Below are 16,066 nucleotides of genomic sequence, written 5' to 3'. Positions count from 1 at the left end.
AGTTAAGATTATATCACATTGCATAAATGGGCAATGTCACCTAATATATGTTAACATTCATATGACATCAAATCAAGTATGCTCATTTGTTAAGTCATGTATAGATATATATGAGTATACTTGTGTGTATGTATGTGAAAAGTACACATCAATCCTACAAAAACCTAATAATTTCTCCAAGATGCATTTATCATTCAATAAATAATTATTAACCTAAGTTCTCATATTAAACATGCACCCATAATTATAGATATTATAAATAAAATAGAAAAATAAATAAAAACTAATTAACATAATAACAATCTATCCCACATATTAACCTCTAAATAATCTAGATTAATTTCAATCATATAAAAGTAAACCTACCATTAAGATCCTTAAACAAAAATTTTCTCCAACATCTTCATCAAAATAATGATATAACATCATCTAATTACAATATTTAATCCTAATCTAATCTAATAAAAAATTGATTACAAATTAAAATAGGGAATCTCCTCTCAATAACTTGAGAGAAGGAGATGAGAGGGAAGGAGAAAGGAATATCTACAAAGAGATGATGATAACAATGGCTCATGAATTTTTGGGTACAAAAGGAGGAGGCGTCTCTGCTATATGGCTTCAATCAAAGGAGAACAAAGAAGGCGAGGAGGATCTTCTCTAATAGTTGCTCGATCGAAAGAAAGATGAGAGAGTTGCGGAAGAGAGGGGATGCGATGGCCCTAATTGGCTAGGTTTTAAGATTTTTTTAAATCGCGTCCAAAACGGCTAGGGCGGGAGAATCAACGCGATTTCTTGCATTAATAGCAGGAGGCAGCACGGTTAGGGCAGATCACGTGAAGAATGGAGCTCAGCCAAGCTAGGTCCTTGCGAATGAAAGCAAGGTCAGGTTTTTGCAGATAACACTACCAATGGAGAGATGAGAACCTACACCTACTTAGCGTTCTTGATGGAATGCGCCCAGATAAGAAAATGTTAACTCCATTTTTTCTTTTTTTTTCTATATGAATTAGATTTAATTTAATATATAAATGTGTGAACGATTTTTAAATCCATTGTTTTTGCCGAGGAAAAGGGAAACAATCCACCAAGATTCTAATTGAATTTTGATCGCCCAACCTGACGCAAAAATAAAAGCTTCTATTATATCAATGAAGCCATCATGATGCGCATTAAGTAGTTTGTCAAACAATAGGAATCATACTCAAATCTGATCACTGAAATTGGCTGGCCCTTGGACTCTACAGGCCCAGATGAGATCACAGCCAATTTGAGTTTTTTAAAAGTAGAAAATATTTATACAATAATGTGAAAAGTAGAACCACGTTCAGCTTCCGGAGTTGCAGAGAAAAAGAGCAGAAAGCTATTAATCTCACGCGACTTCCCTGCAAAACTTATGCTGTTCCACCTAAATTAAACAACCTGGCAAGAGATAAAAAAAATGAAACAAAATCAAATTGTTATGCAGCAAGTAAAGATCTTGCAGGACGAGACAGAAATCTGACTCACCGGTAAAATCACTTGGAGCCCTTCTTCCACAATCCTCCAATCTTCCTCAGCATATTGCCATTCTTCCTCTTAGGTGAATCATCATCCAGTTCATCAGAGAAAGGGGAGCTTATGAGCTTCCCAGAGAGGGAATTGTAGTCAGAATCAAGAGATCCCGTCCTTTCAACTATCCTTCCATTGTTTCCTGGAGTGAGAACTGCTGCAGCTGCTTCGGCTGCCTTTCTCCACTGATCAGACTGCACCCTAAGCCTCTTCAGCTCGATCTCCATCTCTGATTTCACTGCCTGAGCAGCCTCAAGCTGCTCTGAAAGCTTCGTTGCCTTCTTGCTAATTTTTTCAGCCTCCCCGTTTACAACTTCCAGTCTCATCAGTGCTTCATGTTCTGCAGCTTTTGCTTTCTCTGCATCCGAGATAGCTGCAGCGTAATTCTTTTGATGCTTGATGTCTCTCTTGCTGAGCTCAGATTTTATCTGTTCATTCTCTTCCATGATGCTTTGCAGCTGTGTCTCCTTATCCAAGATGTTTGCTTTCAGTTCAGTAACATCGGTAGTAGCCTTTATAAGCCTCATCTCCGATTCAAATTGGCTCGCTTTTGCCTCATCCATTTCATCTTTCAGCTCCTTATTTATCTGTGATATGCCTGGGAGTTCTGTCTCTAAGCTAAGAAGGCGTGCTTTCAACTCAAAAAGCTCTGCCTTTGTTTTCTGTAAGGTTGATTCAAGTTCCAATTCCCTTAGCCCTGCATCAAACTTCACATGCTCAGCCATCTCAAATGCAGATTGGATCTTCATTGTGGTTTGAATTTGTTCCTCCTGAAGCTTAGCCTCAGCTGCTTCGAGCGCAGCCCTCAATTGTTCCAATTCAGATTGTGATGCAACAGACTCAACTTCAAATGGAGGCTTCCCTCTTTCTATTTCATCATCTTCCACAGAAGACTGGAGTTCTTTCACCATTTCCTCAAGTGCATTAATTCGAACTCTAGATTCTTCCAACTTGGATGTTTCAGAGTTTAGGTATTCTTGTAGATTGCATCCCTCACTACGGAGACTCTCAATGGTGGTATTGGCCATTTCTAGCTCCTTCTGGGTCTCATAAGCTGTCAGCTTTGCCTCTTTCTCTGCCATCTCTTTCTCATTAATCTGAACTTTAAGGTTCTCAACAGTGGAGAGGGCAGTCTCCATAGCTTTTTTCAAGGCAACTAATTCATTTTGTTCACTCTCAAAATCCTCCACATGGGATGTTTCAGATTTCAAAACCATATCGAGCTGCTGCTTGAGCTTTTGAATCTCATTCATGGCGGACCCAAGAGCTGCAGAGTCATTTGAACGCTGTTCCTGGAGGGCTTCAAGCTCAGATTGCCATGCCTTATCACGCTCCTGAGAAATTTGGTGAAGTTGTTGAATGCGATCATCCTCAGCAGCAGAAAACTCCACAAGCTTGCATTCTGTCTCCTCAAGCTTCTCTTCCATGGCTTTGAGCTGTTTCTTGGCCTCTTCAGATTCCAGTTGTACCTTTTTCTTCAATGATTCAGATGAGTTCAACTGATCCTTTGTTTTCTTCAGTTCATCTTGGAGTTGTGCGACCTGGTGTTCTAGGTCGCTTTGCCTGACCAGCCTCTTCTTCTGAAATCCAAAAAGGGTAACAAGGATTTTAAGTCTTAATCCACAACAGCAGAGATCATAACCAGTGCTAAAATGATGAAAAAATGAATAAAAATTCTACCTAAAAATCCATTATGTTTCAACAAAAACTGCCACACAACTAATTCTTGAATAACAATATTGAATATCAAATTCAAACTAGAATTTGTTCCTATTTGCAGTTTACATAAGCAGCAAATCAATTTCGTAAAGTTGTGGTTTATTACTATACCTCAAAGTTGGGGCTTTTGGGCGACCGGCGCTCGGTGATCTTAGGACTTTTTTCAGCTGAGGACTTTCCTGGTGTGAGCTTGGAAGTGACTGAATCAGACTCAGTTGCAATTTTCTTTGATCCACGAGATGATTTAGGGGTGATAGGAGATGTCTTTTGAGGAACTTCTGATGACCCATTTCTAATCCAAGAAAATGATTGTAGTTCAGAAAAAAAATTGATTGCAATGAAGACTAAAAATAAAAGTAAATGCAAAGTTATTGCACATTTGGTTAGCTTGAAATACTTTGAGCATGGCTTAAGATGAATGTATTATACATTAAGCACATAGTGAAATTCATTTTAAGGGGCTGTTCAGTATCCTTTATTTGGAAGGATTGAAGCAAAATCAAATCTTGAAAAATAAAATTTTGGGACTTAATTTTATTGGTTTGATATCTTTTTTTCATCCTTTTTATTGTTTAAAAACAAGATTTGTTAAATTCCACCATTAAACAGATTAAATGGATTTTAAGATTTCTCCTCTCAAAAATCTTATAGCCTGAAACAAAAAATCAAATAGTTTATCAAGATTTAACATTATTATGTCAAAAAACTTTGAAATTTTGATCCTATCAAGATTTTGATCATCTCCAGCCAAAGGCCTAACACTCGTTTGGCGTCCATCATTTGCTCCAGTTGATGGGCAAAAATAATGCCATTCGCGTGAGGGTGAATAATTTTTTTTAATCCGAAAATTAGGTTAAATAAAAATATGATAAAGAATATACACAGATTATTTTTTTTTTATATTAGAAAATGGAGTTCGATGGAAATGAGTTACTGCATTTTGGAGTTAAAAATTGATTTTTTCGGTTGAAGGTTGCCTTAATTCATTTGGATTTGCATGATTTACTAAATCCTACTTGGATAAAACCTATTTGCAGCAAAAAAAATCCCTTATTTAGCATAGAAAAAATACGGAAAAGAAAATTTCTTCAAGTTGTGAGAACCATATGGGCAATGGAAAAACAATAGCTAAAATCCATTTGGAAATGTTAGATATGGTGACCAGAATAATGTCATCACTTCTCCTACAAAGATGGATGATTTCCTTTACAAGGGATGTGAAATGTCTTCAGTTTCTTAGCACAATTTCCACATAAATTAAAATGGCAATACGATAGGCTTATGAAAAGCAAAGAAGTTCAAAAACATTCTCCAATGAAAGACTAAACCACTTCTGAAGTTCTGATGGATATTATAATGAAAGGGAATAGCTCAAACAAAAATGCAGACTTTAGTAATGGACATAGATGTCATAAGTTAAAATTAGTACAGTAGAAACTACGTTGAATTTGATATAAACAACAAAATTCATTTATTATAAAAAGGGGAACAATGAACTTAAGATCTGCAGTGAAGCATTTATTACTCATTAGACACCTAAAGTTCAATCTACAAAAACTTTCCAACAGCAAGCCCACCCAAAAGTTACGAAGGTCCCACGGATTCATAACAAGAAAACAAGCAGAGCCAAGAAACTCCAGAGCAGAATCAGGTCATGTGAAAAACTTTTAAAAGAACCAGAACTCACAAGCATCACAACTACTCTGAGATATGATAAGATGCCAATCAAATAAAAAAATAAACTTTTGCTCCCATCCTTTGCCTTCAATGCCACATGGATCCATTGGACATCAACTAATCAGACTAAAACAAGTACTAAAATAACAAAATGGCAGAAGCTGAGTGTTAAAAAACCTGGCTTTAGATGTCTGCATCTTATCTTTCCTATGAACTGTGAAGGCTTCTTCCTTGCACGTTACAAAGCTGCAGAAACAAAGAAGCAGAAGCGTTTATAGAGAAGCAGAGATAACGTAGAGAGAGAGAATCCATTACATATGCGATAGGTTAACCAAAAGTCTTTTTTAACGTTACCAGTTATGACCTTAGAAATAAACAGAATACTGGAGGGAAAATTCGTTGAAATGTAGGGATAATCCCAGGAAAAAAAAAATCTATCTCCATTCATAGAGATGGAGAGGGTAAACAGAAAACCAGTGAAAAAGTAAAAAAGAAAAATGGTATTTTTGAAGCTAGGGTTGAGGGCCATATCTGTACAGTGGGGTCACACAAGCAGGGCACTCACTAATGCCGTAAGATTGGGGTTATTGATTCTTTTTAAATCATTCCATAAACAGTAATATCTCAAATTTTAAATTGCATATGGTAGGATAAAATGAACTTAAAAGGCAAGAAAATGTTTCAAATGTGGACACTTGAATACTTTAATCCCTTCTCTGTAACCCTAATTACCTCTAGGCTTTAATTAATTGGACAATGGAGGGGAAAAATAATTGAAAGCAGAAGACTTTGATGGACACTTCCAAAACTCGGATTTTTAGCAGAGACAAAAAACAAAGAAAAAAAAAAGAAAAAGTAGAAAAAAGCAACACCATCAGCTTCAAACACTCTTCTGCTCCTTTGTGAGTTTTATCTACCCTTCCAAATACAGAAGAGCTCAAAAAATACGGTGTACATAACGGAAGGAAAGATCCATGAAGCCAGCATTAACACAAAAAAGAGCATAAAAAACAGAAAAAAAAAATGCCTTGAAACAGACAGGCTTCCCACTCTGTTCAAATTCTTATCCCTAAAAGCAGAGATAACTACTCATCTTCTGCTACATTTCTTCATGTGCCATTCCTCCACTTGATTACCACACAAAAAATTTCTCTTCTTGCCCAAAATATACATTAAGAGCCAAACAAAGAGGACGAAAATACGGAAATCACGGAAAGGAGAAAAAAACTCACCTCCTCGTCGAAGGCCAGAGAGCTCTCGCCCGGCCAGTCCGGTCTCGCCTATCCTTTTCGTCCTCTTCCTCACGCCGCTGCTGAGGTTTCCGGTAAAGGGAGCAGAGGAAAGGGTAGCATTGCTGGGAGAGAGAGAGAGAGAGAGGGGAAGAGTGAGTGAAAGCTTTATAAATTGCAGATAATACTGTGTGCCGCAGTTCTCATACTGAGCCTCCCCGCGCGTGCTATTAATTGAGTTGTACAATTTCCTCGTGTCCGAGACGGTGATTTTTTGTTCACCGTGTGGTGATCCTATCCCAGGAGTGGGAAATCGTCGTGGACGGAGAGAGAGAGAGAGAGGGGAAGAGTGAGTGAAAGCTTTATAAATTGCAGATAATACTGTGTGCCGCAGTTCTCATACTGAGCCTCCCCGCGCGTGCTATTAATTGAGTTGTACAATTTCCTCGTGTCCGAGACGGTGATTTTTTGTTCACCGTGTGGTGATCCTATCCCAGGAGTGGGAAATCGTCGTGGACTGAAAATCTTTAAGAAAATTTTTAAAAGTAAGAATGGTGTTAATTATAATTAAGCAATGTTTAAAATTGTATATTCAGGTATTGATGCGTTTTTCATTCGTGAGGTGAGGCGTAAGCCTCAAGGCGTTTTGAGACGTAAGCCTCAAAATCAAAAGATTGCGTAAACATAAAATAATAAATTTTTTATATACTAATGAGTGAATAATATAAACATAAAAAAGCATAAGATATGAAGTGAAATCAAAATATCTCAATAATAAGACAACATGAAATATAGTTCAACTCAAAATTCTATCTTTTCCAAATCCCAGTATTATTTTCATTAACATATAATTCCAATTTCTAAAAATAAATAGCAATGACATATCACATAAGAACTCATAAGTCATCAGCACTGTCATCACTAAGGGGTTCTTTATTTGAATCATCATTATGATGAACTGCTCTCTCCCATTCCTCCTCTCCAATAGATTCCAATGCCGGGCATTTACTTCAAGATTTATGTAAGTTTTAATATATATAGCATGAGGTGTAAGCCTCATGTCAGTGAGGCGAGGGATTCCACATCGACATAAAAGGAGGCATTAGTTTTTAGTATCATGTATCTTTTAGTTGCTTTAATTAGATTTTGTTGTTTATGTATCTTATTATGCTACTATGAAACTACTGTTTTGTATCATGAAATTCATTATGCTCTTGCATTTAGTCCTAGATGAAATTTGATATAAATCTATAAATCATAATTTATAAGTTTTGAGAAACATATATCAAAGGAGTAAAATTATTTTAAGTTATAAAAATATGCTATAAATTATAGATTTTTTAAGATTTTGAAGTTATATAAATCAATAAATCATAAATTATATATATAGTAAATGCATCTTTCCTTCAAAAAATAGATCATATGATACTTAATCATAATCCTTCTCAGCCCTAACTAATACAAATCCAAAAACCTTAAAAATTTTAGAAATAACAAACAAGCAGCTACATTTTCATATTCATACAGACATATACATAGACTATCAAAAAACTTACAAAGATCATCGATAGCAGGCTCAAATCACACATATAACTACTCTGAAATTAGGTTAATAGCATAATATATGAAAGCTTTTGATGTGAATCAATCATGCGATGAAATGTGAATTGCACTTAAAATTAATTGAAATATTGAATCAAAGCTTGCTAATAAAACTTTATGCGTAATCAATTGAAATTCAAGAATTAGAAAACGAATGATTACGTAACAACAAGAAATCACAGTCCGAGATTAGAAAGCTTTTCAAAATAACATCAAAACGACACATTGCCAATCCCCATCATCAAGAAAGTTCTTCCTTTATCTACTAGGCAGAAAACTCAGATTATCATATGTCTTTATCAGGAATGCATCAACATTAGAATATCATTTTTGATAAAGGATACAATTAGCAACATTAGTTGTTGGGTTGGCCATGATGTCCTCGAACGATCCATCATCACGATGTTTAATTTCAATAAATCTAACCTTGAGAGTGTTAATCGGTGGTAAATGTGCTGCATAATATGAAACCTCCCTTTGCACATATTCCAGCCTTTCTCATTCAAACCCGGTCCATCTTTGTAAGATGGATGCCTCATAAGATCCAGGTGTATCTCCCATAGTTTGCAGTCCACCTTATATGACCAGGAATGTACACAACACCGGTATATTCTATTCATTCTAGCCTTTTTACTCTAATGCACCATCAGTTTGAAATGTTAAACATTTATGAATTCGATTGCTACCCTACATAATCAACTGCTTTGAAGAAACTTTTTCAAATACATACCTTTTGCTTTGATACATTTTTATATAGATGCATGATACTAGTTTTTTTTTTATCATAACAAGAAATGGATAGTCAATTTATAGGAGAACTCCATATGGATAGTCAATTAATAGCTAAATGAGTTAGCATGGTAAATTGCCTGTTTAACTAGCGACTTATTGGCGGTAGATCTTCCCGTTACTTACAAGATAACGACTAGCTGAGTCAGCATAAGTAACTCGCTCGTTTAACGGGGGACTTACGGGCAGTAGATTTTCTCGTTACTCGTACGCTCATACAATATATAATGGCTTGTTGAGTCAGCAGAGTAAGTCTCCCGTTTAATGGGCGACTTACTTAAAATTAAAAAGTCATCCGTTAAACAAACAACTTTGGCTAGTTTAAATTTTTTTTTTTCGTTGGTTAATCGCTTAATTATATTCTAAATGATATTTTAAAAAATTGCCAAAATCTTTAAAGGTACTGGGTTGAGTAACCTCCCATGGTTCGTTACATTGTTGCTGCCAAAATTTATTATCTAACATTCATATAATTTTAAAAATATAAATAATTTTTTTTTTTTTTAGAATTTTGATCAAAATAAATATAAACTCACATATTATATATATAAGCTTTAAATTCAAAATCTCTTGATTGATAGCTTAAGATCTCAAGATAGGCTATATAATATATAAAGACAAATGTCTTTATTTTTTATCCATCTCAACATTAATCATTGGTGTCATTATTTACTTAGTAATATTAAAGACACTTTTCGGATATACATATTACCCACCACCCATTCTGTCCTAATAAGCTTGAAAATCCTTAAATCAGGTTGCTTTAATGTCTTTATTTTTTATCCATCTCAACATTAGTCATAGGTGTCATTATTTACTTAGTAATATTAAAGACACTTTTCGGATATACATATTACCCACTACAAATTCTATCCCGATAAGCTTGAAAATCCTTCAATAAGGTTGGTTTATTTGTTTATTTGTTTTTTTTTTTTCCTTTGTGTCATGCAATGCCTTGTTCATAGCCATTGGTAGAATTTATGTTTTATTTTCATATACTAGCTCTTTTGTCTATAATAATTCTCTAATTCTCCCTCCCCTTAGAATAATGACCTTGTCCTCAAGGATCATTTTGGTTCATTGTACTAAGTTTTTTTCAAGTTTAAGTGGTGCCTTAGGTGACCAATTATGAGGTGAGGATGAATTGCATCTGCAATATAGGGTGATTATCTCATAAAGTTGGTGATAATAGGTTGGTGTGCAGGAAAGAATTGATATGGAATAGATTGAATAGTTTCAAAAGGAATGCATATGCTCACAAATTTTAAATGGTCCATTGTAGCATCAAGTAATCAGAAAATATCCCGAGTAATAGGAAAATGTCCCAAATAATAATCTTTTAAAGGACCTCCATCACTTCATTCATAACTTTGGTTGGCTTTGAATCTTCCAATGCATCCTGCACACAACTAGGAATGGATATGAGGATAATTGATTAACAATAAGAGCATATGCATATGATAGGCTCAAGAGGAGACTTGTTTACCAATTGGGTTTTTTCTTTAGCTTTCGCTACATATTACATTTTTTGGGACACCTCTAGTGTACCTCTTTAGATAATTTTTTGGATTTATTATTAATAAGCTCAAGTATTTCATCGACTCATTATTATGAATGAAGTTATCTTAAGAAGAATATTTTGAGTTGATTATTTTATTAATAGCATAGATATACAATCAGTACATATAAAATGATTAATTGAGACAGTCTTGATCACTCAAAAACTCAAACTCATAAGATACAAGGAGAGCCTTACAACCTTAATATATTTAAAATTGATCATGAAACCTAACATTTTAATCCTTATAAATTAACATCACAACACTATATCTTAAAGTATAATCAAACTATTACTCATCTATCTCAAATAAGCCACTTTCATCATGAAATGAGCTCTTCTCTCCACTATAATTCTCCTCATGAAAAGAAAACTTGGAAACACCTCTTGAATAGTAGGAATAATTCTTAAAATAAAACACTGAGGTTAACATGTAATTTCTTTGTTTAGGATTGTGACACTTATAATCCCTTTTTTAGTTTAAAATATACAACAATACACGCCATTTTGTAAATGGATCAAGTTTACTTCACTTAACCTTATACATAATAGACTATACAAGTAAAAAATTTATGGTTAAGTATTTAAAATATAAGAAATAAATAAAAAAGATTGTATCTTTAATTGATGTGTTCAAATCTCTATCACATTAGGTAGTGTTCGGTTAATAAGATATGTTTTTAATTTACTAACTCACCCAAAAAAATTAGGCAAATTCATACCAACTAGTGAAGCCCAAATAATCTCTATTGTTTATATTTTTTAACTAACCCATTGTGTTGTGGTTTGTTATATAGGATGTTTGATGTCAAGTTCCATGTCAATTTAAAAATATATCTAAATTAATATCCATGAACTCATTTCCATTTTTTTTAATTTTCATGCCCAAATCTATCTTTGGTATAAAGTATTCATGATACTATGGAATTCTTAAGAAAGTTACACATACATCACTTTTGTTTTGAAGATTAAATATTCAAGTTACTTGAGTATATTCATAAATAAATATAATAAAACAATAATCATTAGATAGAGATGTAATTTTTATGGGACCTCATAGATTAAAGTGAATAACTATAAAAGATTTTGAGTTTTTACTTAAGCATGGTAAATAAGATATATGATGGTTATTAGCTAATTAACATGCATCATAATAAAAAAATCAAAGATTTTCAAACAACAAAATAAATGTGATTTAAATTTACTTAAGAAAACCAAAGTGAAATGTCCTTTCCTTTAGAGTTTAGAGCAATGGCAAAATATTTTTTTAAGGTTGAAATAAATGAGACATAGTTGTTATGTAATGACTCTTGAAGAAACAAAATGGGCTAGACATAAATCCTATGGGCCTAAGAGACATTCCAACACATAATGGCCAATCTAATTCAAAGGTTCACTAAGGATAAAGGATGATAAGAGGGGAGTCACAAATGATCCTAAAATGACATAGGAAGTCTCCCTAGGAAATCATTTGCTAAATTAGACTAACAGCTATTAAAACCTCCAGTGACTTTTTAACTTAGATTGAGGTCAACATAAAAAAGGTGTATAGTAATGTTACTTAGGATTGATTAAAGTAAACCTAAGTCAAACTAGGTTCAACTTAGATTAATTCAATTGAACCAATTGGTAATAATTATTAGGCCATTTGAAAGTGTTAAAAATATCTTAAGCTTAGAATAAATGGGATGAGAAGTCAAATATGTCAATTATAACCCTACACTAATGTTAGACCCAATTTAGGGTAGCTACCCTTTTATGATCATGTCCTATGGTTATAGTTATCACTAGGACAATAATGGAACCTATGAATATGCTTTATAGTTTTAGTAAATTTTAATTATTAAAATTTCATTAAAATGAAAGCATTATATACTCATTGGACAAAATTAATGCTCTAGTTATTTCAAATATTAAATTATAATTTCTCTTACCTTAAAGGACCTTACACATTTTCTCTTAAAATTTGCTAGCACCAAATATGAAAAAATATAATTTGTGAGCTTTGGTGTTACAGAAAATACATTTTTTATGATATTATGTGCAAAAGTGATGATCAAACACAATGCTGAGCTTAAGGTGAGAGGCAGTTACCCAAACTAGTTTAACAAAAACCTTTAAGTTAGTTCATGTACTTGTTTGGGGTGAAGAAGAACCCATAACGAGCTTGTCTCCTCCTAAATCCCTCTAAGATTCTCCAATGGAAAATTTACCACCATTGCTTTGATGAATTTATTCAATGATACTTTTGTATGGGGAGGCATGAGGTGAAACACTCCATATCACTTCCTTTTGATGTGAGAAATCTAGGAAAATAGAAATAAGTCTTAGGGATTGATGAACGAGTAACACTAATACTATATCTCTTTTCTTCTATCTAGGCTCTAACAGTCTTGAACAAGCTATGAAATGGGTTGGGGATGCCCGTGAGACTTCCTTATAGGCTTGAAGCTCACTATAAGTTTCTTGGTGGGATAAGGATGTCTCTTGGAGCATATTATGCTCTCCTTCTAAACATGGACCACCTAGTTTAGTATCATAGCTTTCTAATTTTTTGCTATGTTATTGCTCAACTATAATTAAGCTGCTAAAGAGAGTACTAATTTCATTTTCAGAGGAAGTAATATGATAACTTAATAAAGTAATAAAGTGTGTTTGTTTCTTCATGCATTTGGAGAGGATCTTAGCCTAATCACTTAGGAAACCAACTAACCAAAGCTTAATCCATACTAATTAAGTTGACCATGAAAGATCATGGCTTAATCCAAGCTATTCTAAGAAGGGTTTAAACTAAGAGAGCGAATTTTGAAGGCGAATTAGAATGGGTGGAACCATGTCTCAAATAATATATGATAAGAAGTAATGTATAACGTGAAGAGTATTATCTTCATTATAATTAATATTTAAATTCATAGGGTTTGCATAACCCTGACCTTATGTGAGACATACACCATATGTAAAGTAGTAAACTCATCATGTTGCTCGTGAGGAGAGATGAAAAGTGTGCTTAGCTTTCTAACGGGCCTCAACTTAATAAGGGTCAGCCTTACACAACACTTAAAAATGTATAACCAAACTATAGTTCAAATAACTAGGTTTTGGTTTTTGTGACATGCATGGCCAAATTTGTTTGACATCTAATAACTTTATCATTTTTGTGCATGCCTCTATGTAGTATGTGATCAAAACATATGAATTCATCGATCCCATATTATTTATGATGTTGAATATTGTGAATAACATATTCATCCTTTGAGTCAGTATTGATGTGAACTTCCATAAGGAATTGATGACCTAGCAAAGGTATCTATAGGTTAAAATCCTTCCGCTCTTATGAATAATGCCTACCTTGTCTTCCTCTCTTCCTACAATAAGAGGAGAGTAAGGATCAAGGATATATAACTACGTAGACCTATTTGAAACTCTATGAAGAGGGAGAGGTATATATATCTATTCATTTGACAATAATGGAAGATAATAGCTCTGACCTTCTCATAGATATGGAGACAGATGACTATCAAAGGATATGATCTCAGTATCATTGAATATACTTATCATATGAATCTGAAATGATTATATATTTCCTAAAATGGAATACTCAACAGGAACTCATGGATTCTTAATGCATCGGCGGAAGGTGGAGGGTGGAGGAGACCATATCATGCTTGTGCAACTAAGGCCTTCTAAAAGGATCCTTGCATGACATATCCGAGTTAAAAATATGGAATTTGTCCTATCATGTTGTAGACAAACTATATGAGGGGTAAGATAATAGAGTTTGATGATTTTTGGCCCCTTATTATTGAACCCTTTGACATGAGCTAATCAGAGCCGAATTTCTAAAGGCCTTATAAGAAATAGCCCAAATTATTCACATTCATAACACCGATTGACACTAAGGTCAATGAAAATATGATTCATATTTACATCTTTCACGTATGTCAGGACATACAAATAACATTTGTCGTCCAAAGTCCTTAGGAGTAGGTTATTTTTGGAGAAAGTGATAGTTGGGCTCTCCTCAAGATAATAAACTTTCGCTACAGACTTCTTTGCGAAATAAATATGAGATGTCAAGTAAGACAGCACCAAACATGGGCCCCTTCAAAATCTTTTTTAATATGCTTAAAAAATCAAAAATAATCTTAAAAAAGAAATTATCGCCTATTTAAAAACAAAAATTCTCCATCATAGATCATTTTCAAGTCGTCCGCACTTAAATATCAATTCATAAATGCTTATAAAAATAAGCTATCACTTTTAATTTCCTCCAAATGTTAAGATTTTAAAGTTCCCAATTGAATAATTTGCAATACAAGCAATAGTCATATTAAAACAATTTTTTTTCTTAGTATAAGCAAACTTAAATCCCTACTAGGCTACTAACATCAAGCCCTTCCTTTGTAATACACTCTTTTCTCTCTAAGCGGGCTTTAAGAAATAGGCAATGGTGAATGCCAAAATATAAAATTGTCATATGAAAAATTTTATTTTAAAAAAATTAGAATTTTTATTAATAAAATTAACCGATACCACATAAAATAATTAGAGCAAAATAATTAATTAGGTAACACGTGGCCGACCTCTGGCATTGTCAGTCAGATCCATATGAGATTATATTAATATATATATAATTTTTTTAAGTTCTTGTCCACATGCCTTCTCATATTTTTATTGCTTTTTAGGCAAACGACTTGCTACTTGTTTGACCTCAATACTTTATATACTAAACATGAAGGAAATTTTTAACCAATTTTAATAGCCCTATGATTTGCCTTGAGATACGAGCTAATCATTCAACATTGCTATAGTAATATGAGTTTTACTTAGGGGTGCAAACTAAGTCGAGCTCAAGCCAGAGGGTATTCTAGTCGAACTCGATTGTCAAATATCAAGCTCGAGCCAGACTCATCTCATGTCAAGCTGCTCGTCGAGCTCCGTCCCGAGCAGGCTAGCAGCACGCGAGCTCCATCGTCGAGCTCCGTCGTCCTGAACTCCAGCCCCCGAGCTCCATCGTCGAGCAGGCTAGCAGCGCGTGAGCTCTGTCATCACGAACTCCGTCGTCAAGCTCCGTCGTCGTGCTCCATCGTTGTCGTCATCATGCTCCATCGTCGAGATCTCATTTTCCCGCTGGGCTTCAATTATTTTCCCACCCGCATCGTCCCAAAATTCCATTTTCCTGCCAGAACTTCACCTCTACTAGCTGTAGGACGAGCTGAAGAGTCAAGCAGAGGTGGTTCGAGCTTGATCTCGATAATTCATCAAGTTCGAGCTCGATAAGCTCCACTTGTCGAACCTATTAACTAGTCGAATCCGAGAAAGCTCGTGAGTTGGCTTGACTCGATAACACACCTAGTTTCACTATGCTATGCGACAAGGCATCAAATTTAGAAATACCCAAACTTATTGTTTCAACTTTTTTATTCTCTTGTAAAACAAAGATTCCTTATGTTACATAATAAGGGAGCTAATTTGGTGCTACCAAAAGACCTATTATTCATATATCATTTATTTATCTATTCATCCATTAATTAAATATAGATTGTTTATCTTTATTTTAAATCCATATTCTTTGATCAATAATTTCATTTCAGACCTATTGTTTTATAATTCTTGAATTACAGGATGTTGTGTTATGGCTATTGAATAGCTTTTTATTGTATTATATATTTGAACTAATATCATTCATGGTGGACTATAAATAAATATTATTCTTATTAAAAGATGGAGTATTTTATTCTAAAATAAATTTTCAAGCATTTTTCTCTTAAAATAAATAATTTGTATATTTCTCTAATTATGAGTAGAAGGAGATATATAAAGTCAAACCTAGGGGTGTCAATATTTGACACGACACAAAAACCCGACCCGGAAAATTCGGGTTGAACCCGACCCAATTTCAAAACGGGTCGGGTTCGGGTTGACCCGGCGGGTTGCCGGG

At 34.1% G+C, this 16,066-nt stretch overlaps 1 protein-coding gene across 1 annotated transcript; it reads right to left on the bottom strand.

Annotated features, from left to right (window-relative positions):
• Window positions 1-1,120: 1,120 nt before the first annotated feature.
• On the bottom strand, window positions 1,121-6,381 carry LOC110101995 (interactor of constitutive active ROPs 2, chloroplastic). The gene is made up of 5 exons (XM_020830114.2): window positions 6,180-6,381; window positions 5,125-5,193; window positions 3,382-3,562; window positions 1,510-3,131; window positions 1,121-1,422 (listed from the first exon to the last, which is right to left on the bottom strand). Exons 2-4 carry the CDS (start codon window positions 5,142-5,144, stop codon window positions 1,518-1,520), a joined length of 1,815 nt encoding a protein of 604 aa, XP_020685773.1. The 5' UTR covers window positions 5,145-5,193; window positions 6,180-6,381; the 3' UTR covers window positions 1,121-1,422; window positions 1,510-1,517.
• Between the last annotated feature and the right edge of the window lie 9,685 nt (window positions 6,382-16,066).

The sequence above is a fragment of the Dendrobium catenatum genome, unplaced genomic scaffold (assembly GCF_001605985.2).
Source record: "Dendrobium catenatum unplaced genomic scaffold, ASM160598v2 fragScaff_scaffold_1220, whole genome shotgun sequence".
NCBI classification, from domain to species: Eukaryota; Viridiplantae; Streptophyta; class Magnoliopsida; order Asparagales; family Orchidaceae; genus Dendrobium; species Dendrobium catenatum.
The sequence above is the reverse complement of the archived record's forward strand: the minus strand, read 5'-3'. Positions and strand labels throughout refer to the sequence as shown.

Coding starts and splice junctions, on each gene's coding strand:
- LOC110101995 (XM_020830114.2), bottom strand. CDS start 5,144: ATGCAGACATCTAAAGCCAG. Junction 3,563..5,124: donor ATGCAGACATCTAAAGCCAG/GTTTTTTAACAC, acceptor TTCTTGGATTAG/AAATGGGTCATCAGAAGTTC. Junction 3,132..3,381: donor CCAAAAGCCCCAACTTTGAG/GTATAGTAATAA, acceptor TTTGGATTTCAG/AAGAAGAGGCTGGTCAGGCA.